The sequence below is a fragment of the Tachyglossus aculeatus genome, chromosome X4 (genome assembly GCF_015852505.1).
Source record: "Tachyglossus aculeatus isolate mTacAcu1 chromosome X4, mTacAcu1.pri, whole genome shotgun sequence".
Taxonomy (NCBI): Eukaryota; Metazoa; Chordata; class Mammalia; order Monotremata; family Tachyglossidae; genus Tachyglossus; species Tachyglossus aculeatus.
In genome coordinates this window covers 34,110,190-34,135,802 of record NC_052098.1, presented here as the reverse complement: position 1 = coordinate 34,135,802, position 25,613 = coordinate 34,110,190, and the positions used below count along the sequence as shown (strand labels likewise).

The 25,613-nt window shown below is 45.2% G+C and overlaps 1 protein-coding gene across 1 annotated transcript in view; it reads right to left on the bottom strand.

Moving 5' to 3' along the window:
* CAAP1 (caspase activity and apoptosis inhibitor 1) overlaps positions 1-25,613 on the bottom strand; it is a 54,381-nt gene that overhangs the window by 10,665 nt on the left and 18,103 nt on the right. Inside the window, exon 5 of the mRNA XM_038769952.1 lies at positions 14,228-14,301. Coding sequence (XP_038625880.1) covers positions 14,228-14,301 — 74 coding nt within the window. The remainder of the gene's footprint in view (positions 1-14,227; positions 14,302-25,613) is intronic.

The window sequence follows — 25,613 nt, the reverse complement described above, 5'->3', positions numbered from 1 at the left end:
ATAAATGCTAGAGAAGCAAAATGTTTTCCAACTCTAAAATCTCTGACCATTAGACAAACTGGAAATATTGACAATATTAATGCAAAAGGGATATTGACTGGTTATTGGGAACTTCTGGACATGGGCAGAAGTTTCCAGCCAATCAACACCCACCGCCTAACAATTACAATAATTATAATACTAATTATAGTAGTTGTAGAATTTGTTAAGTGCTTACTATGTGCCAAGCACTCTGCTAAGCACTGGGGTAGATAGCATATAATCAGATCAGACACAGTTCCTGCCCCACATTCTAAGGAGGATGGAGACCGGCTATTCAATCCCCATTTTACAAATCATCATCATCATCATCAATCGTATTTATTGAGCGCTTACTGTGTGCAGAGCACTGTACTAAGCGCTTGGGAAGTACAAGTTGGCAACATATAGAGACAGTCCCTACCCAACAGTGGGCTCACAGTCTAAAAGGGGGAGACAGAGAACAAAACCAAACATACTAACAAAATAAAATAGAATAGATATGTACAAGTAAAATAAATAAATAGAGTAACAAATATGAGCAACAGGAGGCACATAGAGGATGAGTGACTCGCCTGAGGTCACACAGCAGACAAGGGGCAGAGTCGGAATGAGAGCCCAGGTGATGATTCCCTGGACTTTGCTATTTCTACTAAGCCACATTGCTGCCCTGTGTCTCCACGCTGCTTTGGCTAAGTGACGGCAAAGGAAAATTTTCAGGGTAAGAGGCCAGTGGAGCAGGAGGAGGCTGGTATTTAGCTAAGTGATCTGCCTTCTACCTCAGCTCAGCTCAACTGGGCTTCTTCCTGACCCCCTTGCTTCTCTCAACCCAAATTTCCCTGTGCTGATGTCAGGGCTGTGCTGAACCTCCGCTCTTTCCCAGCACAAGTCAGGATATTTTTATTTACAAAATTATAACTTAATGAAAGAGGCTCTATCAATCTGACCTTCAGAAAATCAGGACATCTAAATTACTGCCTAGCAAAGTTAAATGAAATATACAAATATGAGGCTTCAACACTCATCAATAGAAAAAGAACAAGTAATTTTGCTTTTTATTTTTTCCTTTAATTGATCTTTCCATACTGACTTAAAATGTTATTCCTTTTCAGTAAGGTCTACTTTTGAGAATGACTTGTTTCATCATTCTCTCCTCCAGCTCAAATCTCTAAGGCAGACGGCTATTGATCTGCCAGTATTGCTCATCAAAACAAAACCCCTGATATACTGGAAAGCAATGCTGCGTTGCCTCCGCAATGCTGCTCTTGGAAACATTTAAGCTTTACTGAGATTCAAGTTTTATAGAAAGATCTAAAGAAGTCGAACGGTAGGGAAACCCTGTCTGATACCATTTCTTTTTCTCACTGCACTACCCTCCCCAAAACCAATGCTCCGTTTTATGCATCAGAAGTTCATCTTTTAATATGCACTAATGGAAATTCATGTAAAGAGGGTATAATCTGACCTAACGTCAAGCCTTCGCCAACAAATCACAATAAGTCTACTGGAAAAGTAGACTGTTGGAAAGGGCGTGTGATGGATCTGATTATCTTATTTCCTCCAGTGCTTCGTATAGTGTCTGGCAAGTGCTTAAATACCACAATCATTATTATTAAAATGAAACAATCCATTGACTAATATCCATCAATCAATGGTATTTTTGAGCATTTACTCTATGCAGAGAACTGCACTAAGCATCTGGTAGAGTGCAAGAGAGTAAGTCGACAATTCTGTCCTTCAAGGATAATAATAATAATAACAATAATAATAATAATAATGGCATTTGTTAAGTGCTTACTATGTGTGAAGCACTGTTCTAAGTGCTGGGGCGAATACAGGGTGATCAGGTTGTCCCACGTGGGGCTCACAGTCTTAAGTCCCATTTTACAGATGAGGGAACTGAGGCACAAAAGTTAGGTGACCGGCCCAAAGTACACAGCTGACAAGCGGCAGAGATGGGATTAGAACCCTTGACCTTTGATTCCCAAGCCCACGCTCTTTCCACTGAGCCACGCTGCTTCTCTGTTTACAATCTAGCACAGTGAAATAAAGGACAGGTAGGGAAAGCAACCAAGTATAAAGATCTGTACCTATGTGCTCAGGGGTGAGAGTGGTGCTTACAGACTCAAGTGCATGGGTGACAGAGTAGGAAGGGAAAATAGAAAAGACGGAGGAGATGAAAGGTAATGATGTTTCAAAACGTAGGGCTGTTCAGTATACTACACTACGATTTGGGAGACTTTCTGTTAAGCATAAGGGCAACGGAAACACTCAAATTCAGAAAATAACCCTCTAGATTGCCAGCTTCTCCTCTAGACTGTAAGCTTCCTTGTGGGCAGGGAATGTACCTACCAACTTGGTTCCCAAGTTCAGAGTACACTGCTCTGACCCTAAGCGTTCTTTAGATACACTGGATTGATTGACTGAATCCAACAGGGTGTATGCTGGAAAGACTGCTATCTAGGTTGACAGCATATATTGGCCTAAGGCTGACTTTGACCCCGACAAGCAAGTCTAGCCATAAACCATCTTCAGACTTGCCCCACGCCCTGTCGCTAAACCCAAGAACGGGTGTGTACAAACTAGGATGGCCAGCTGCCCCGTTTTCAGCGGTTTTCACACATCTAAATAGGGGGAAAGAGGTCAGCAAAGGGGTGTTTGGTATTCTTGATCAGCCAGCACTCCCCCATCTTCAAAGTCCTATTAAAAGATATCTCCAGAAAGCCTTTCTGAGTAATCACTCATCTCCCTACCCTATCTTCCCTCCCTTCTGCAACATCTATGCATTTTAATCCATGGCCCACCTCTGTCCCCAGAGCACCTATGAAGAGCAATCAATAGTACTTACTGAGCACTCACTGTCTGAAGAACACACTACCTGCAATCTACCCATAACCTATTTTAATGTCTGTCTCACCAAACAGATTGTAAACTCATCATCATCACCAACATCATCAGTGGTATTTACTGAGAGCTCACTGTGTGCAAAGCACTGTACTAAGCACTTGGAAGAGTACAACACAATATAACCGACACATTCCCTGCCCACAACAAGCTTACAGTCCAGAGGGGGAGAACAGCCCTTAACATGAACTCCTTGAGGGCAGGAGCATGGCTTGCTCTACTGCCATTTCCCACGCATTTATAGAGTGCTCTGCATGCAGTCAATCAATGCAATAAATATCACTGATTGATTGACTGACTTGGGTGCCATCAATAATAATAATAATAACGATCATAATAATAATAGTACTTGTTAAGTGCTTACTATCTGCCAAGCACTGTTCTAAGCACTGGGGTGTATACAAGCAAATCGGGTTGGACACAGTCCCTGTCCCATGTGGGGCTCACAGTCTCAATCCCCATTTTACAGATGAGGTAACTGAGGCACAGAGAAGTTAGGTGACTTGCCCCAGGTCACACAGCTGACAAGTGACAGAACTGGAAATTTCACTAGAACAAAGGAAAAAAGAGTAAAAAAAAAAAAAAAGGGGGGGGGGGGGAATGGGTCTAAAGGAGCCAAGTGTCCAGAAAAAAGATTCCAGAACATGTTTACTTCCCAATTCCTACAGGGCAGGGTTCACCTCAGAATCTTAAGACAGCCATACAAAACTTCTGGCCAACAAGGGTTTAGTTCAAGTGGTATACACAGTATAAGTCTGATCTTTTTCTTATATTCCTCATTTTGATAACTTGTACTTATTCTTTCTGCCATAGCTGCAAAGCTAATATGCTCTGTCAATTTCCTTTACACCTAAATTTGGTCTCTTCTTCCTTTCTCCAGTCCCTTGTCTAGCTACCTTTTTCTTTAGCATCGGCTCAGAATGAAAACAATTACTAACTTAGGAAATCTGTACTTCCGTCCTGAGGACTCTAAGGTTCTTACATGCTAAAATCTTGAGTAGCACTGCTGTCACAGTGACCAAAGCCATCATGATGACTCGCTTGGTAAAGCTTTCAAAAATAACAAAGCAATCTCCTAGAGTGCTCATCAATTCCCTGTGATGGCATCAAATAGGTGGAAGAGCACTGCACAAAACTCAACTCTAAGGACAAATCATCCCGTTCAAACGATGCTTAAATATTCATTTTACAACATCTACCTTGCTGCCTACTTCTGACACCAATCCACTTAATCCTTCTAACAACTTTTCTTTCTAAGCTCATTTAACAAAGTCGAGGATTTGGTATGAGACAAAACTCAGATTATCAAACAACACTGGACTAGCACACCATCTCTGATCTAATTCTCCTACCTAGAAGACTGTGGGATGGGGAAGGTGGGGGTTTGAAAGGCAGAAGACAGAAAAAATAACTAGGGAGGCAAAGATGCAGTACCTTTGGAAAGTGAGAGAGATGAGACATTGCCTTAGGGACGAGCTCGGGGAATCAATCAAAGACAACATCCAGGAAGCACGACGGCACTATTGCAAGCTCCTTGTGAGCAGGGAATGTGTCTGCTAACTCTGAGAGGGAGAGAGGGAAGAGGGCCAACTCCTACCCCAGAGAGCATCCGGGTGGCAGTGCTGACAGGAACGTATGACTTACTGGTGGTGCCTGTCCCTCCGGGTCCTTGGGGATGGGACCCGTTCTCTTGGTCAGAGAATAGATCACATTCACCTCTTTGACCCCCATGAGCTTGGGGACCGGAGAAGTTGATCCAAGCCCGGGTATCGGAGCAGAGGATCGCGGGATATTCAGTCACAGACCAGGTCGGTCAGCTCGGGGCTAACCAAACCGGGGAAGGAACTGGGTTTGTCTAGTAAAGGAGTGAGTCCTTCTCTGGCTCTACGGGAGCTGCTTTATGAGAGACCCGGTGAGAGGCGGAGCAGGATTCCTCAGATGGGAAGCTGTAAAGTGCAATCATGGGGAGGGGCCTCTCAGGATCCTGGGGCATCAAGTATCTTGGATGGAGAATTGGGGTACTTATGGGGGGCTGGGACAATCACGGGGACCAAAGCATGTATTTAAATTAATATTAACCAAATTTCTGAAATAGCAAGCATCAATCCCAGCCTCATGAGAGATCAGTGTTTGCCCTAAGCAGAGAGCTCATGCTGCAACCTGATAGTCACCTCTGAAAGATGTGTGAGAGGGTCACAGTTTCAGCTAGATGGAGAAAAGTTATTGCATGAATGTGCTGGGGAAGGGTGCACCCTTGTGTTTAAGTGTGTGCAGAATCGGGATTATTATTATTACCGACAATAATAGTAATAGTACCAATCACTAGGTGAGACCGAGTGATCTCTGTTGTGAAACTGTATGCATGTCTCTCTTGTGGGGAGAAGTTCATAACTGTGTTGGAGTGGCTTCACAGGTTGCACCTCATCTGTCCAAGTCTGATGTTACTAATCTAAACCCCTTCTCTCAGCAATTCTTGAAATCGTCTGGCTTGTTGCAGAGAATCTAATCCAAGAGGCCTCCTTGAGAATAAGAAAAATACCCCGGGGGAGAGTGGGGGTTTGAAGTTCTCTCATTTTAAAAGAAAAAAAAAAAGGAAATCTTTTTGGGGTTTTTTTTTTTAACAAATCATTTGTTTAAGGGAAGATGACTCCCTCAATCAAATGTTTAACTTGCTTTTTGTGAGATAGGGACTTCCTTGCTTGGAAAGCTACTCCTCAAAAGATTAAGTGTGAGAATGCAAGAGAGTTACATGGGGGAGAAGAGTTTTAAAGTCTTTACAGGCTAGGAGTGCCTGAGGAAGTGTGGATCTGACTGCTCTGTATTTAGGATATCAGGAATTGTACTATACTGGGTGTGGCGTTCTTAGGGGGTGGGGGGGAGCGGGGAGAATTGGAAAAGTTTGGGTTTGGAAAAGGAGGCATATAAGCAAGCTTGGTTCACACTATCACCTTTCTATACGTTACGTGGTTTAGAGGCTACAGCAGGGGCCTGGCAGTCAGACGGTCATGGGTTCTAATCCCAGCTCTGTCACGTGTCTGCTGTGTGACCTTGGGCAAGTCACTTAACTCCTCTGAGCCTCAGTTCCCTCATCTGTAAAATGGGGATTAAGTCTGTGAGCCCGAGGTGGGACAGGGACTGTGTCCAACTGTGTACAACCAATCTTGTATCTACCCCAGCTCTTAGAACACTGCCTGGCACATTGTAAGTGCTTAACAAATACCATAAAAAAAATGTGATGGCTGAATATAAGGTCAAACCCGCTTTGTGATATGTTTACTATGGAGCTGGATGTGTGGGGAAAAAAGATGAGGGAGACACATGTTCCTTTTCTGTGTGATGATGGAACATGGAAATTAAGTGAACAGAAATGCTGGCTTTGGGGAGGAGAAAAAAGATTCGGGACAATGCCCACAGGAAGAATGGCTCACTCTCCTTTCAATTTCAAGCTAGTCTACAGCACTTACTACAGTGTTCTCAATCCCACTGGCTGGCTGACTGATTATAGCAAGAGGTTTTATTGTTTAGGGAATCAGCATGATCTTTTGGTTCAAATGGTCATTAGTAGAAGATTTCCAGGACATCGTGGTGACCTACAAATGGGGTAGACTTCATCATACTGCTAGCTAAGTTGGCAAGTCTACCATTGTACAGAATGCTATTAAACACCTAGCGGATTCAGCAAGTGAGTGACTTAAAATGAATGCCATATCAACAAACTACCAAACAGGACCCTAAGTCACTTTTTTCTACAGCATCAAACAGCCTGGAGCCAACAGAAGTGTTTTGGAACAATCTTAACGTTCAAAGTGCTTCTTGCATTCTTTATAAGAATGACCTGGGAGCTGTGGTAAGTAAGGTAAAGAAGAAAATGGCTTATTGATTGGAATTCTTTAAATTAGGAAGTCGCATACTGTAGACACGTGGGCTTAATCTGTACGGCAGCATACTGTAGCCACTGGAACATAGATTCAGCTCCCCAAATCACAAAATGGAATATTCAAATTTAAATGCAAATCAATATTTGGACATGTTGACAGAGTTTTTAAGAAGTTATACATTTTCTAACTAGGAACATATGGGAAAAGGATACAACATAAAAATAATCCCCCTTGGTATAGACATCGTTAGAGGAAATTGTCATTTTCTAAATAAAACAGTAGCTTTTTAGACAAACTGTGAATAGATGAAGTCCATTAGTCAATATTAGTTTTAAGGAATAAAGTGACTAAATACATACCCTCCCTCTTTCTGATGCAATAAAGAGCACAGTTGCTCAGGACATTGCCCCAACAACTTCCATCTTGGGGGCGGGAGGGGAAGGTTTAAGCCCCCAACCTCAACACAGAGTCCTTACTTTGCTATACCACCAATCCATCAAGCAAGAGATTGTATTAACATTGAAATAACGTTTACACTAAAAGGTAATTCATCAGCTATTAAGTGCAACATCACACTATGATGGAAATTGACCTCTGACTCCAAAGCCCGTGCTCTTTCCACTGAGCCATGCTGCTTCTCTAAGGAAGAAGGGGGAAGCAAAGAGAAGGCTAGACAGAAGGACAAGTACAATGCCTGCCTAACCCAGACAAAGACTGGGTATATTTGCTGGTAGGTCATAGGATGGGATTTGTTTTATTCTGCAATAGTGAAAGGAAAATCATATGTTAATATCAGTCTCCTGGACAACAAGTTATCTAGCGCAAAATTTCAATTATGCTGGAAACTCATATTTAATGTTATTGAAATTTAAGTTTGCCAGCAATTGTAACCTTTCTTTTTCAACCAGTTAAATTTCCATTAATGCCAACACACCATATTCGTGCAGAAGAAAATGAATCTCCCACAATTTGTATTCTCTTGAGAATTGAAAAAGAGCTGGGAGGAATCACCAGAATTAAATTGGCATAGCAAATATATTTACCTAGTACTTTTTAGGTGCATCTTTTTTTAAAAAAATTTAAATTGCTTGACCTGTGTTGCTTGAAGCGGGATAGTAGCTAGTGGTGGTTTGCTGAAGATATGAGATAGGGTGGGAATTTCCTTTGTGGTCTGACCAAATCCTGAATGTCCAAGGATTAGGTCCCCTCCTCAATAGCCTGAAAGCTCCATGAGGAGAGGGACCAACACAAATCCTGCTTCTGTTGTATTCTCCATGTAAATGCATTTTAAACTCAACAGGCACTCAAATACCATTGATTAACTGATTGATGGACAAGTTGTCTAGAGGAAAGAGTACGGGCCTCAAAGTCAGAGGACCTTGCCCAAAGTCACAAAGCTGATAAGTGGCAGAGCCAGGATTAGAACCCACGACTTCTAACTCCCAAGCCTGGGCTCTTTCCAATAAACCACTCTGCTTCTCATAGTAAGCACTTAATACAATACTACTACTAAAGCTAAGACAAGTTAGACAAAGGAAACACTTACAGGTGTCAACTTGAATTAACCCAGCCCAGGGGCAAAGGAGAGAGCTTCAGGAGGATAATGAAGATGGAGGGGAGTGGCAGGAGAGAGGCAATGTGGCTTAGTGGAAAGAGAACACTGGGAGTCAGGGAGATCTAGGTTCTAATCCCAGCTTTGCCAATTGTCTCGTGAGTGACCTTGGGTAAGTCACAACTTCTCTGTGCCTCAGTTACCTCATCTGAAAAATGGAGATTAAAAGTCTGAGCCCCACATGGGACAACCTGATTACCCCATATCTAACAGTGCTTGGAACATACCATAATTATTATTATTATTATTATTACCTGGTGTGAGCCCCATGTAGCCAATCTGATTATCTTGTATCTGTATCTTGCATCTATTTGGCATATAGTAAATATTTAATAAGTACCATCGTTTGGGGCAGGAGTGAGAGAACTGCAAAGTCTACAGTACTTTGCACAGAATAAGACCTTGATAAATACTATTACTACCATACTTAGGTATTTCACTCACGGAGCAGTGGCTAAGCTTGGACAACCTCGCACAGGGGAGAGTGGGAATTTAAGGAAGCTTCATGGCAACGGAACTGTGTGCGTGTGTATAAGTGTGTGGGCAAGCGCGTGTATTTCTGGCCATGCTGATCAATTATATTTATTGAGCGCTTAATGTGTGCAGAGCACTGTACTAAGTGCTTGGGAAGTACAAGTTGGCAACATATAGAGACAGCCCCTACCCAACAGTGGGCTCACAGTCTAGAAGGGGGAGACAAAGAACAAAACCAAACATATTAACAAAATAAAATAAATAGAATAGATATGTACAAGTAAAATAAATAGAGTAATAAATATGTACAAACATATATACATATATACAGTTGCTGTGGGGAAGGGAAGGAGGTAAGATGGGGGGATGGAGAGGGGGACAAGCGGGAGAGGAAGGAGTGGGCTCAGTCTGGGAAGGCCTCCTGGAGGAGGTGAGCTCTCAGTAGGGCCTTGAAGGGAGGAAGAGAGCTAGCTTGGCGGATGTGCGGAAGGAGGGCATTCCAGGCAATGGGGATGACATGGGCCGGGGGTTGATGGTGGGACAGGCGAGAACGAGGCACGGTGAGGAGATTAGCGGCAGAGGAGCGGAGGGTGCGGGCTGGGCTGTAGGAGGAGAGAAGGGAGGTGAGGCAGGAGGGGGCGAGGTGATGGAGAGCCTTGAAGCCCAGGGTGAGGAGTTTCTGCCTGATGCGCAGATTGATTGGTAGCCACTGGAGATTTTTGAGGAGGGGAGTAACATGCCCAGAGCGTTTCTGGACAAAGACAATCCGGGCAGCAGCGTGAAGTATGGGTTGAAGTGGGGAGAGACACGAGGATGGGAGATCAGAGAGGAGGCTGATGCAGTAGTCCAGACGGGATAGGATGAGAGCTTGAACGAGCAGGGTAGCTGTTTGGATGGAGAGGAAAGGGCGGATCTTGGCAATGCTGCGGAGCTGAGACTGGCTGGTTTTGGTGATGGCTTGGATGTGAGGGGTGAAGGAGAGAGCGGAGTCGAGGATGACACCAAGGTTGCGGGCTTGTGAGATGGGAAGGATGGTAGTGCCGTCAACAGTGATGGGAAAGTCAGGGAGAGGGCAGGGTTTGGGAGGGAAGACAAGGAGTTCAGTCTTGGACATGTTGAGTTTTAGGTGGCGGGCAGACATCCAGATGGAGATGCCCTGAAGGCAGGAGATGTGAGCCTGGAGGGAGGGGGAGAGAGCAGGGGCAGAGATGTAGATCTGGGTGTCATCAGCGTAGAGATGATAGTTGAAGCCGTGGGAGCGAATGAGGTCACCAAGGGAGGGAGTGTAGATCGAGAACAGAAGGGGACCAAGAACTGAACCTTGGGGAACCCCCACAGTAAGGGGATGGGAGGGGGAGGAGGAGCCTGCAAAAGAGACTGAGAATGAACGACCGGAGAGATAAGAGGAGAACCAGGAGAGGACGGAGTCTGTGAAGTCAAGGTTGGATAGCGTGTTGAGGAGAAGGGGGTGGTCCACAGTGTCGAAGGGAGCTGAGAGGTCGAGGAGGATTAGGACAGAGTATGAGCCATTGGATTTGGCAAGCAGGAGGTCATTGGTGACCTTTGAGAGGGCAGTTTCTGTGGAATGTAGGGGACGGAAGCCAGGCTGGAGGGGGTCGAGGAGAGAGTTGGTGTTGAGGAATTCGAGACAGCGCATGTAGACAACTCGTTCAAGGAGTTTGGAAAGGAATGGTAGGAGGGAGATGGAGCGATAACTAGAAGGTGGGGTGGGGTCAAGAGAGGGTTTTTTTAGGATGGGAGAGACATGGGCATGTTTGAAGGCAGAGGGGAAGGAACCAGTGGAGAGTGAGCGGTTGAAGATGGAAGTTAAGGAGGGGAAAAGGGACGGAGCGAGAGATTTCATGAGATGAGAGGGAATGGGGTCAGAAGCACAGGTGGCCGGAGTAGCACTTGAGAGGAGGGAGGAGAGCTCCTCTGAGGATACTGCTGGGAAGGATGGGAGAGTAGCAGACAGTGTTGAGAGCCGGGGGGTTGGAGAAGGGTGGGGAGTGACTTTGGGGAGGTCAGACCTGATGGATTTAATTTTATTAATGAAGTAGTAGGCCAGATCGTTGGGGATGAGGGAAGAAGGGGGAGGAACCGGGGGCCTGAGAAGGGAGTTGAATGTACGGAAGAGCTGACGGGGATGATGGGCATGGGTGTCAATAAGGGAGGAGAAATAGTTTTGTCTGGCAGAGGAGAGAGCTGAGTTAAGGCAGGAAAGGATAAACTTGAAGTGAACGAGGTTGGCATGGTGTTTAGACTTTCGCCAGCAGCGTTCGGTAGCTTGAGCATAAGAGCGAAGGAGGCGGACAGTGGCAGTGATCCAGGGCTGTGGGTTAGTGGTACGAGAGCGGCGAAGGGAAAGGGGAGCGAGTGAGTCTAGCTGAGTAGAGAGGGTAGAGTTGAGCACAGTAATCTGATCATCAAGATTGGGTAGAGAGGAGAGGGAGGCGAGGTGGGGTGTGAGGCGCTCAGAAAGATGGATGCCCAAAGGGGAGCAGTAATGGAAACATTTCTTTCCACAGGGTACTACCAATCGGTAGCAAAAATCGGAAGTTAAGTCAGACTAAGTGAGGGTATGCAAATCCGACACGAAACCTGCTGCTCACCTGGAGACATAGCTGCAGTGAAATACGGCCTAGGTAAAATGAGGACTTAACGGAATGTTGATTGGAGATGGGACTCTGGGAGAGACCCATGCTCGGTATCATGATCATCAATGGTATTTACTGAGCGCTTACTGTGTGCAGAGCACTGTACTAAGCACTTGGGAGAGTACAACACACCAGAGTTGGCAGGCACGGCTTACAGTCTAAAGGACGTGCTGTTTCTGAGGTATTCCGGCTCCAAAGCTCCCAACTGCTATCTCCCCCTTCCCCCTCCCCAGGAGGGGACAACTGAAAATACCCTGACTCTACCCATTACAGTACTTCCTGGGCCTCCACTTCCCAGTATCCTGGGGCAACAACCTCACCTGGGCCCCAGCTTCCCTTCCCTTAGGACATTCCACACTAATTGCTCTACTCCTGTGGAGAAGAGGTATCATGCCTGCAGTCGATCAAGGGTACTTACTGAGTGCTTACCATGTGCAGGCAAACACTTAGGAGAACAGCACAATACAAATAGCATCAATGGTGAAAACAACACTATCTGCAGCAGGATAGAGAGATCAGAATGTGGATATGCTTGGCCAATTGACTGGTTACGTGAGAGTATCTGGATGTATATCAATCAATCGATGGTATTTATTGAGGGCCTACTATGTGCACAGCACTGCACTAAGAGCATGGGAAAGTACAACACGGCAGAATTAGTGGACACATTCCCTGCCCATTACGGGCTTACAGCCCAGAGGGAATCAATCAATGGTAACTCTATTTGTTCTGATGACTTTGACACCTGTCTACATGTTTTGTTTTGTTGTCTGTCTCCCCCTTCTAGATTGTGAGCCCGTTGTTGGGTAGGGACCATCTCTATATGTTGCCAACTTGTACTTCCCAAGCGCTTAGTACAGTGCTCCGCACACAGTAAGCGCTCAATAAATACGACTGAAGGAATGAATGCTTACTGTGTACAGAGCACTGTATTAAGCACTTGGGAGAGTACAGTACAACAGAGTTGGTAGACACGTTCCCTGCCCACAACGAGCTTACAATCTAGAGTCCTGTGACCTGACCAAACCAAGGTATCGAGAGCAGGGCAAACAACTTGCGCATAGGTGCCAATTTCGGGCTTCTAGCTGAGGGTGCAGGTTTCAACCAGAGCTGTTTGGGCTGGACAGCCGATCTACAGAGCTGAGAGAATTCTGAGCAGTCCCAAGCCTTGAACCATGCACTCTCTCCCCCTAAAACCCTGCCCGCCGTTCAATCCAGCAACTAACAATGAAAAAATTGGCACGAGCGTACGCAAAACACAGTTATATTCCTGTGAAGTTGCATGGGTGTGAGCTACTATAGATTATATAATTACAATCATTTGCAAAGAGAGAACAACCATTTTAGAAAGGCAACTGCGCAGCCATTAATAACTTCAGTAGCAATACAATTTCAAGTCAAAGCCTGAAAAGAGCTTAGCAGCACATAGAAATCCACGAGTGACTTGCCTTACTGTCTTATGCCCAGTTTGGAACAAAAAATCTGCTGTGTAAACAGCATTATGCATTTGTTTTGTATTTCACCTAGCTACTAAGCATTAGGTAGTGACTTCTGACCAAAAGAATTCCTGACAAGATGGACAGCTCACCTCCTCCAGGAAGCCTTCCCAGACTGAGCCCCCCCTTTTCCTCTCCTCCTCCTCATCGCCCCCGCTCCCTCTGCCCTACCCCCTTCCCCTCCCCGCAGCACTTGTGTATATTTGTACATACCTATTACTCTATTTTATTAATGCTGTGTATATAGCTATAATTCTGTTTATTCTGATGGTATTGACACCTGTCTACTTGTTTTGTTGTCTGTCTCCCCCTTGCAGACTTTGAGCCTGGTGTTGGGTAGGGACCAACTCTATATATTGCTGATCTGTACTTCCCAAGCGCTCTGCACACAGTAAGCGCTCAATAAATATGATTGAATGAATGAATGAATGAATGACCGAGGATCAGATCCTCTGTGTCAAATCTTAAATTCTTCTTCTATAGGCCAAAGTAGATACTTACCATACTGAATTCATTTCATTAGGGAAAGTTGAAAAATGCCAGGCACCTAAGAGTTACTACCACTTTATTGTGCTTCTAATTTTTTTCCTATTGAGTCTAAAGGAGAAACAACAGGAAATCGCAAAAAAAAAAAAAAGACCATATTGATCCAGCACTAGGGAGGGCTCAGCTACATGAAATTCATACTTCTCGATGGTACTGCCACGGTTGCGTATACGGAAAAACAAATACTTGAAGAACAGAGAAAATAGGCCAAGAAGGAGTAACTGGTGATGACTTTCTGCAAGGAAAAGCTTTTTTTTTTTTAAATTTGCTATCCTTCTTTATATAACCCGGTACCACCCAAATGCCATAACAGTAGAGAACATTTGTTTTGCTGCAGATGCCTAATTGTGATTGGATTTACCTGACAGCACACTTCTGCTCGAATCTGTCACAAGATACACCAAGATAGAATTGGTGTGGTTAATGCAGAGGAACAGCAGGCGGGCCCTCCAAATTTGATTCCTATCTCTTCCACTGACTTTGATAGGATTTACCTCCCTGTACCACATTTCCCCATCTCCAAAATAGGGATAATGCTGCTGCTGGGGCATTATGAAAATGCATTATTATCGGTAAAGCGTTTAAGATACCCCGATGAATCGAGCTACACAGAATATATTAGTGTTCATTTCTGATCCATACCTTGTTTTAATTCCAGGCCTTCAGACTGCCTGCTGTCCCTCAGGGATGAGGTAGAATCCACGCTGTTGTCTTGCCTGGGAGAAGAAAGAAAAAAGAGTTTTAGTTTTAAAGCCCTGAACCCTGGAAAATACTGAAACAAAATTGAATAAGTTGATTTGCAGAGACCCTAGGAAAGAAAAGAAAAGAAAAAAAAAATAGCGAACTGAGCTGGAATCCCTCCAGAGCCTAACTAACGCTCAGGCAACGAATGGGGTGCCCTCTCCACCACTGCCAGACGAAACATTTGGGAATTGTAACCTCAATTCCCTGCGCATTCTTGGCCCTTCTCCGTCATGGCCAAGCAAACTGCTTTCCCTCCCCGCCATCCAGGACTCCTGCTCCCGACGTGCTCTGTGGGCACTAGGCCGTGGGGATAAAACCTCCTGCCACATACTCCCGGCGTTCTCCCACGCCGGATAATCGGTCATGAACCGGCACCCGCTCTCTTCTGAACCATCGCGGGGACTCCAGCCCAATTGGTCTTCCCCTACCCCAGCAGGAAAGAGAAAAATACCTGCAGCATGAGACCTCCACAAAGATCTCAGGAAGGTTGGGGGCCGCTGGATTCGTCGTGGTGGCTACCGGTGTGCCTTGAACTCTGAGCCAAGCAGCGTCTGAAATTCTGCTTCTACAATCACAGCGCCCTACTGACTTTGGCTTTTATTCTGTGCATTTGTGTATTAGTCCTTGACCTTAATCCTATTTTAGTGTTTTATTGTCTCATTGCTCTCAATGAGTCTGTCTCTAGTCTCATCTCCCCTACTGAGGGACAGGGTCTGCAGGTAAATTCCAATCTGTGTACTCTTTTCTAGTGCTTAGTACAGTACTCCGCACAAAGCAAGTGCTTAACATATACTATTTCTACTACTACTACCACCGAGAAGAATTCAAACTGCTACCAAGCTGGTCCACACACTCGTCTCTCACCTTGACTACTGCATCAGCCTTCTGCTGACCTCCCTGCCTCTCCCCACGCCAGTCTATACTTTATTCTGCTGCCCGAATCACTCTAACAAAAGAAAAAGCTTTCAGTCTATGCCTTCCCACTCCTCAGAAACCTCCAATTGCTGCCCAACCACCTCCACAGCAAACGGAAACTCCTTACCATTGACTTTGAGGTACTCAATCAGCTCTCCCCCTCCTACCTCACCTAGCTGATCTTCTACAACCCAGCCTGTGAACTTTGCTCACCTAAGGCCAACCTACTCACTTGTACTTTGACCTCACTGAGGTCAACCTACTCACTTGTACTTGGACCTCACTGGCCTCGCTGCTGACCCCTCGCCCAAGTCCTCCCTCTAGCCTGGAACTCCCTCCTCCTTTGTATTCGACGGTCCACCGCTCTCCCCATCTGCAAAATCTTATTAAAAATCACACGTACTCCAAGAGGTCTTCCCTAAACCTTCATTTCCCCCATCTGCCCTCCTTTCTGCATCACCTGTGCACAGTGATCTGTGCCCCTTAAGCACTTGCTATTCACCCCATCCGCCATCCCACAGCACTTATGTACACATCCTTATACACCGCCATTTCCCCTTATTTAGCAGCTATCTCCCCCTCTAGACTGTAAATTCCTTTGTGGGCAGGGGTCATATCTATCAACTCAATGATATTGTACTCTCTCAAGTGCTTAGTACAGTGCTCTGCACACAGTAAGAGATCAATAAATACCACTGACTGACTAACTGATAAATTGGGAGATCTGCAAGCCCCGAGTTATCTGGTGAAATAGTGTAGCCTAGTGGAAAGAGCAAAGGCCTGGGATTAAGAGGACCTGGGTTCTAATCTTGGCTCTACCACTTGCTTCCCCCTCCTCCCACCGCCCCCGCCCGGCCCCAAGGTATTTCTTAACTACTTACTCGCTGGGGAAGATACAAGATAATCAGGTTGGACTACAGTCCATATTCTGCATGGGGCTCACACTCAATCCCCATTTTACAGATGAGGTAATTAAGGAACAGAAAAGTTAAAGAGACGTGCCACAGGCAACACAGCAGACAAGTGGTGAAGCTGGGATTATAACTTGACTCTCTCACCCCCAGGCACCTTTCCACTTTCATTCATTCAATCGTATTTGAGTGCTTACTTGTGCAGAGCACTATAGTCTCACTTCACCTTCACACCTGCTTGCACTGTGATCTTGGGTGCCTCAGTTTCCTCATTTGTAAAATGGGGATTAAATACCTATCTAGACTGTGAGACTTCTAATGATGCTCCTAGCCTACTGAGCCGGAACAATCTCCTGGTGGACTGGATCTCTCAGTGTCTCCTCGAGGATGGCACTGAAGGATAGGTTGAACAGGATTGGCCCTACTATCCAGCCCATTGTGCTCCCATATGCTGAGAGCCTGAATTTACATGATCAAAATTTCCATTTTCCTGTGTTTATTTTTAGACCCTGATGATAATGTACTGAATTCCCAGAAAAGACTTTTAAAATAAATGGACTTCCCATTCATTCATTCAATCATATTTATTGAGCACTGTGTGCAGAGCACTGTACTAAGCGCTTGGAAAGTACAATTCGGCAACAGAGGCAATCCTTACCCAACAGCGGGCTAATCTGCCATCATTTCTCAGAGGTCTTCTGGCAGGGATGTGGTAGGGTGGGACGACAAAGGAGGAAGTGCCCAGAGCGGTCACTGAGATGGAGAGATGTGAGCAGCGCAGGACTAGGGACCGTCTCTATATGTTGCCAACTTGTACTTCCCAAGCGCTTAGTACAGTGCTCTGCACACAGTAAGCGCTCAATAAATACGATTGACGAAGCGCTTGAGAGAGTAAGTGCTCAATAAACATGACTGAATGAATACCCACCAGGTAGTTTCCAGTCGAGGCAGGGAGAGAGACATTAAAATAAATTATGGATAAAGACATAGGTGCTTTGGGGCTGAGGGAGGAAGGAGGAAAGTGAGCAAAGGGCAGAGGACATCTTCTCTCCTTTCCCCTTCAGAGAAACACATGAGTTCCCAGCTACTGTGCTCTTCCGGTTCTAAAATGGAGGAGGCGTCTCAGGCTTGCCTTTCTGTCTGTACTGCGAGGAGAGAGCTGGGAGTGTAGATCTTTGCAGGGACAGAGAAGAAAGTCATGCCTCTCCCTTTCATATGCTAGCAACTGCCTAGGGGGTAGACAACTTACCCAGCTGCCCTGATCCATTGTCCTTCCCTGCCATCCTCGAGCGGAAGTTGCTCATGTCCAACAACTATTTCCCTCGAAGCTCAATTCTCCTAGTTACTGGTAGCCAAGCATTTGGAGAGGACAGTAAACCCCTTCAGAGCAATGGAGGCTTGTTTAGTGGATTGCTGCAAACATTATAATACACAGCTGCAATGCAGTTAAGGGCCCCTGGTGGTCTGAAAGAATGAATATGCCTCCCAATGGGCCCGGCTTATCATCAGGGAGTGACACGCAGCTCGAGAGAATCAGGCTACTTGCTACACTTTCCCTCCAAGCTCCAGAAAAATGCCCAAGAGGGGTTTTGCTGTATAAAGTGTTTGCTTTTGTAGTGTTATTTATAGGATGTCGGTCATCCCTTGTCAGATGTCGACTACGAGGTGGTTTTGGTGGGGCTGCTCCTCCCAGATAACAGCAGCCCTCCCCAGGACCAGAGACTGGAGAGAGACATTCCCTCCGTCCCCGGTGGCGTCTTTCTCTGAGCTGGAGGTTAGTTTTAGCCAGCCCGCGCCTCAGGCTCCAGGATGGCCGCGTGACGTGGAAGTCAAAAAAAAGACCTAAGCACATTCTAGATTGTCCCTTCTGGTCCAACAGGCCTTCTTGGAACCGGGGATGGGCTGAAAACAGCACCCTCCACCTCTGAGAACCTGGCTGCAGGGAGTGGAGGAATGGAAGGGATTCCTGGATCCTTCCCACAAGTTAGGAAACAAAATGCCGGCATCAAAGTCAAGCCAGCCAATTATTAATGGAGGCTATTAGCAAGGTGTATATATATTAGCAAAGTATAAGAATGCCCATATATTACATATATACACACAGAAATATATGGACATTCTTTTAACTTCATAATTCACCATGGCATTATCAGTGTATTTCAAATGCACTCGTCGAGTACACTTAAAGAAAAAAAAAAAAAAGAACTTGTCTCCTGTAGTCCAACTACCATTTTCCATCTTTCTCTGACAACAATACGAAATAAATGGAACATTAGAAAATGCATATAATAGGGGAGGACAGTGATCACAGCAGTATCCAGCAACTGCTGAAGTCCAATTGCTGAATTTAATAAGCATTTTGGCAGTCAAATTATTTTGTATTCATCTAACCAATTTCATACCTCGACTGCTTTCTTGTCTAAAGTTTGTGTGAAGTATGTATTACATGAATACGTAATCAGTGCAACGAGACTGCTTGCCTGAGTTAGAGCACAGCAAGAGGAAAAAAATGTATTATTGTTTCCCTTCATTCTTTTTGCAGCCATAAGGTGACGATCTATTTGGGGGCGGGGGGGGGGGGGGGGGGGGGGGGGCGGGAACGTTTCTCCAATTTTAGGTACTACCACCTCTTCAAAGAGTAAGTAATGAAAAGACCATTATCTCTGGCTATACAGGTGCTAAGTCTCCATTTCCTTAAAAATCGGTATCTTCTGTCCTGCGAAACATCCACATTCCTCCTCGCATGCTGGCGTTCAACAGAGATTTAGACTAGCTTTAATGTTAGGACCATTCTAGCTTAGCAGCAATATTAAGTCCTTTACCCATGAGGGGAAAAATAAAAACAACCGGGGACATCTTATTTCTGGCAACATAGAGGGTAAGAGAGGCAATATACAGATACCACACCCTTAACCGCCCCCCCCCCCCATCTCTGAAGCATCTGCAAACATAGACACACATGATAATGGAGTCTCCCATAACTGTCGGTTGAGTCCGAGTCCAGTCCCCAAAACTCGGCGTCCGAGAAACTGGACCGAGGAATGGAATATACTGAAGGTCATTTGCTCAGCGCCATTCACACTCTCGCCTCCCTCCTGCCAATCGTACTGCCGCTGGGGCAACGGGTGTGACACATGAGTATGTGAGCAGAGATGCATGCAGGGCATTGCAGGGCGCACGTAAAAAATTTTACATTTAAAATCCATTTGTGGCCAGAGGGACCGCAGCCAAGTGCCAGTGCACCGTCCATGTTAGCCAGCTCTTTTCAGGATTCCCGCTGAGCCGGTCCACCATGCAAGACTCCCTGGGTGGTCCTTCCGTCAGAAGCCTTCACCACTGAAAGTCCAGCCCCACCTGGCACTGCCGCTACCACTGCAGCGAACAAGGCGCCCACTTTCTTCATTTGATCATATCTATTGAGCGCTTACTGTGTGCAAAGCACTGTACTAAGTGCTTGGGAGAATGGGAGAGTACAATACACAAATGCTTCCTCTGTTTCTCAGATTTAAAGAACAGTCCTCAATTCTCTAGCTCTCGAGCTAAGAATTTGAAAGAAGACCATTTTCAGTTGAAGAGAGACGCTTAAAAACCAGCCCTTCGGGACACCCCAACCCTACCCACCATAAAAATATAAACAAACAAAAAACCCCCCTACTTTTTAGCCAGGAGTTAATGAATACCTGTCTTCACAGTGGATATCAAAGCCACTCAGTAAGAAGACATCCATCTAACGCAAAATGGATGGTACAAGTCAACTGGGTAATGCTACAGGTCCAGATACCTAAAGCCTCACCAGGAAATCTTAGTCAGGACTTATAACCACCCACTGGGCAAAACTGGCAACCCTGTGACTGCTTTAATGAGCAGAAACGACCCCATCCCTTTTAAAGCCCAACGGCTTCCCCTCCTCACAAATACACACTAATCTCAATATACATAAAGGGACACCGTCACTCAAAGAAAATGAACTACAAAACCCGTCTCTTCTCTATTACTTGAAGCTGCCCATCTCAAACGTTTCAGATAAAATAAAATGTAGTCCTCTATAAAGCCTGCCTGCTATCTATAACTATTTTTTCTGGTCCCCAGAAGTGATCTTTTACAATACATTTTATTTTACCATAATAGGATGGGCTAGACTAGACTTCTGAGAAAACAGTCTCAACAGTATTTCCGCAAAGTAAGTGGACTGCACCACCTTGTGGCGACAGAGGAAAAGGACACGCATTTCCAGGTTTTTTGGAAGTGAAAAAAGATCGTCAACTCTTAAGGGAAAATTTTCCTGTTTAGTTCATTTTCCTACCTAAGATGCACTTCTTTACGAATAAGGGGCTTTAAAGTATTGTTTTAACTCAGAACTGATTAAGATCTCTGGTGTCCCACACACTCACATGTGGCTTCTTTCCTGTTCCTTTTCAGCAGTCACAACTCAAAAAGCCTTGAGAACCTCTGGAATTTACTTCCAACTGGAGAACCATTTCTCCTAACCTGAAGATAAATATGATTCTGCCCCAGTTTTACTAAGAGAAGGCAGTATGGTTACAGGCTGCAGAATGCTGCCACTTTATAAGACGTGAAGTACATCTCCGAATCGCCATTTGCAGAAAATACAGAAAGAGTTCGATTTTGGAGAGGCAGTGTGGTCTAGGTGAAAGCACGGGGGAAAGGAAGTCAGAAGACCTGCGTTCCGGTCCCAGCTCTGCTGGGTGTTCTGCGGCAGGTCACGTTACCTCTCTTTGCCTCAGTTTCATCATCAGTAAAGTGGGGATGAAACACCCCCCACTCTCCCTCCCTGTTGGGATGCGAGCCCCCTGAGGGACAAGGGTGATGTCTGATCTGCTTGTCTTGTATTTCTTCAGCACTTAAGAGTTCACACCGTGCGATAAAGTGTTGGAGAGAGATGCTGCTATATATTTTTATAAAATAGTTATCTATCTAATAGCAGGGAGACCAGATAGACAGGAAAGAAATAACAGGCTTACACTGATTACATTCACCTTTAAATTACACTGATGCAGGCACAACAAACGTACAAATAACACTGAGAAGCAGCATGGCCTAATGGATAGAGCGCAGGCCTGAGAGTCAGAAAGACCTGGCTTCTAATCCCAGCTCTGCCACTTGTCTGCTGTGTGACTTTGGGCAAATATCTTCACTTCTCTGTGCCTCAATGACCTCATCTGTAAATTGGAGATGAAGACTGTGAGTCCCATGTGGAACAGGGACTGTGTCCAACCCAATTTGCTGTATCCACCCCCCGCAATTAATACAGTGCCTGGCACACAGTAATCGCTTAAATACCACAGAAAAGTCTATTCTTCCTCTCCAGTCCAGGTTGCCCTCCCCAACCTGACAAGGAAAAATAACCTGTTGTTTGGTAAAGGGATCTTGTCAGGAGTGAACTGGAAGCCGTTCAATAAGTAAAAAGAAAAATACTACTCTCTAGGGAGGGAAAATAACACAAAGTGACTAACAGCAAAATAAAGTGGAGTACAAGCTGAACATGAAAAGGCCATGTTAGTGCTATTGCAATAGACAAGAGCGTAAGACAGAAGAACCATGAGGTGATAAGAAGAAATCCTGATTTTAACTCAAAAAGTCCTGGCTTGACTCACAGCATCCCCAAAGACTTATCCAAGTAGCCCGGAAAGGATGTACGCCTCACTTTTGCCTCCCCTAAAGGGGGAAAGTCACAGGTGCTGATGAAAAAAAAAATCTTAGATATGAGGGGAACCAGTTCAAGAAGCTAGAGGATGAAGTGTGACCACTGAGGCAAAAATGCTCAGTGGATCAATCTCTTTCAATCTCTCTCTTGCTCTCTCCTTTCTTCCTCCCTCCTTCTCTCCCCATCCTCAGCCCTGCTGGGACTTTGTTCCCCTTCCAGCTGTTCATGTGATTCAGGTGAGGCAGGGGCACTGTGAAATTAAACTAGGACAGACTAATGGCTATCTCTGCAGTTAGCCTGGGCCTGGAGACATAGGGTCAGAAAGGAATGTGTTGGTCCTAAAAAAAAAAAAAAACCTGGATATGGACAAGTAAAAATTTCATCAGAATTGAGACATGGCCCATAGCAGTAGAACTGTATATTTTTCAAACCATGGGCACTTGGGGTCTTTTATTCTTTTTAAATCCTATACTGTCTGTTGACTTTGGGTTCTGAGCCCATCTGTTAGCACAGAAGTGGGCAAATAAGATTTCTTAATCATAAGCCTCCTGGAGACCAGAGCTCGGGGGACTCTGAATAGCTGTTCTGTAATGGCAATGGCAATGGCTCTCTAGAACACCTCTATGTTTCCTGGGTGTTTTTCAGCTGTGGCTGTTGACGGTCTTGGAGCATCTGGGTGTTTTGCCCATTCCTCTTTTACAAGAGACGGGGGACACTATTCCCTAGGGCTCTCACCAGAAGAAACCCTTGCCGATAAGTGTACTTTTTAAGCGCTTAGTACAGTGCTCCCTGCACACAGTAAGCACTCAATAAATACGACAATGAATGAATCACTGCTGGCGGGATGCATTATTACTATGACTGTCAATGTGGAAAAGCCAGTGAAAATTTTGAGGTCTGACAGATTATTAAATCTTTCTGCAAGGTCGACCCGCCTTGTATTTAACAATTACTAAGAGAGGCGAGTCCACTGTGTTTCAAAAGTTTCCTGCAGACTCATTCTAAATCCCTCTTACTGCAGTCTAGACACATTCCCTTTGGCCCTGTCGTCCTTCATCTACTCTGATTAAGTTGCTTCGCATCCTTCCCTAGACAAAATCATTCCAATTCCTTTCAACATCACTCCAAGTTTTCCACATTGCTTTTAAAAAGAGCAGCCTAAAACTGGATTCACTGCTCTCTAAATGAGAATCCGAGCCTATTTTTCCCCTGCTGTCACTCCACTTCAACACTTCTGCAGCACCCTGAACCTGCTCCCTGTAGCACTTAGATACCTATCCTTAAGATTTTTTGTTCCCTCTTCCTACAATTTTAGTTTCTGTCTTTCCCCGCTAGACTGGAAACTCCTTGAGGCAGGGACCGTGTCTAATAGGGAAGCAACATGGCTAAGTGGAATTCAGTCGGCCAGTTGTATTTATCGAGCACATACCGTGTGCAGAGCAACTATACTAAGTGCTCGGGAGAGTAATACTCATAATCATAACTATGGTATTTGTTAAGTGCTTACTCTGTGTAAAGAGTAAGAGAACAAAACAAAACATGTAGATAACTGTATCTGACCTGATTATCTTGAATCTACCCCAGTGCTTAAGATATACCACAATTATTATTGTCACTGTACTCCCCAAAGTGCTTAGTTGGATTCTCTACACAGAGCAGTCAAGCACTGATTATCTTGAATCTACCCCAGTGCTTAAGATATACCACAATTATTATTGTCACTGTACTCCCCAAAGTGCTTAGTTGGATTCTCTACACAGAGCATGTCAAGCACTGTACTAAGCACTGGGGTAGATGCAGGAAAATCAGGTCCCGCCCGGGGCTCACAGAATAAGTAGGAGGGAGAACAGGTATAGAATCTCCATTTGGCAGATGAGGGAACTGAAGCACAGAGAAGTTAAGTGACGCCCAAAATCACACAGCAGATAAGTGGAGGAGTCAGGATTAGAACCCAGGGCCTGACAGAGGTCTGTGCTGTTTCCACTAGGCCATGTTGCTACAATAGAGTAGTGACATAATCTCTGCCCACAAGGATCTTGCAGACTAGAAAAGGCATGGGTCTGTCTAATCCCGGTTCTGCCACTTGCCCGCTGGGTGACCTGGGGTAAATTCCAACTCCTCTGTACCTGAGTTTTCTCATCAGTAAAATGGGAATTAAATAGCTGTTCTCCCTCCTCCTTAAGACTGTGAGCCCCAGGAACAGATAAAGGAACTGTATTCATTCAATCGTATTTATTGAGCGCTTACTGTGTGCAGAGCACCGTACTAAGCGCTTGGGAAGTACAAGTCGGCAACATATAGAGACAGTCCCTACCCAACAACAGGCTCACAGTCTAGAAGGGGGAGGCAGACAACAAAACAAAACATGTAGATAACTGTATCTGACCTGATTATTTTGAATCTACCCCATCGCTTAACATATACCACAGTTATTATTGTCATTAAGCACTGTACTCCCCGAAGTGCTTAGTTGGATTCTCTACACAGAGTAAGTACTCCATAAAGCTCCTTAAGGGAAGGGATCGTATGTAATTGCTCTACTGTACTCTCCCAAGCACTTAGCACAGTGTTCTGCACATAATAAGCACTCGATAAATATCCGTCAGAAGCCCTGGGCTTTATTCCTGGCTCGGCCAACTGCCCGCTATGTGACCCTGGGCAAATCACTTACCTTCTCTGTGCCTCGGGTTCCTCTTCTGCAAAATGGGACTACAATACCTGTTCTCCCTCCTACTTAAACAGTGAGCCCCATATGGGTCAGGGACTGTGTCTGACCTGATTAACTTGTATCTACCACAGCGCTTAGAACAGTGCTTGGTGCATAGTAAGCACTTAACAAATACTATAATTACTATTATTTTATCACTGATTGATTAATCACCATCAATTGGCTTCAAAGCACTCAGTCACCTTGCCCCCTCCTATCTTACCTTGCTGGTTTCCTACAACAACCCAACACGTTCACTTCGCTCATCTAACACCAACCTACTCACTGTACCTCTATCTCCCCTATCTCACCGCCAACCTCACTCACCCATGTCCTGTCTCTGGCCTGCAACTCTCTTCCCCTTCAAATCTGACACACCATCACTCTCCACCTTTAAAGCCTTATTACAAATCACATCTACTCCAAGAAGCCTTCCCCAACTAAGCCTTCATTTCCCCTACTCCTTCTCCCTTCTCTGTCTCCCCTGAATTTGGATTTGTACCCTTTATTCACCCCACCCTCAGCTCCACAGCATTTATGTACAGATCCATAGTTTGTTGTAACGTCTCCCCTTCTAGACCGTAAGCTCCTCACGGGCAGGGGACGTGTATACTCACTGTTGACAGCAGCATGGTCTAGTGTAAAGAGCACGGGCCTGGGAATCAGCGGACCTGGGTTCTAATCCCGCCTCTGCCACTTGCCTGCTGCGTGACCTTGGACAAATCACCTGTTTTGTGCCTCAGTTTCCCTCATCTGCAAAACGGGGATTCGATACCTGTTTTCCCTCCTCCTAAGACTATGAGTCCCCATGGGACCTGATGAATGACCTTTTATCTGTACCCCAGTGCAAAGTACAGTGCTGGACCCATAGTAAGCACTTAACAAAAACCCCAATTAGTATTACTCACCCAAGTGCTTAGTATACAGTAAATACCATTGGTTGATTGATTGATTGGTCCAATGCCAGCTTGGGGGGGCTAAAATTTAAGATGTGACAATGGTGGCATGTATCAAGGAGTTTCACGGTGTGCTCTAGCTGAGAAACAATCCCCAAATGGATGTAATAGAATCCCAAGGATTTCGGGG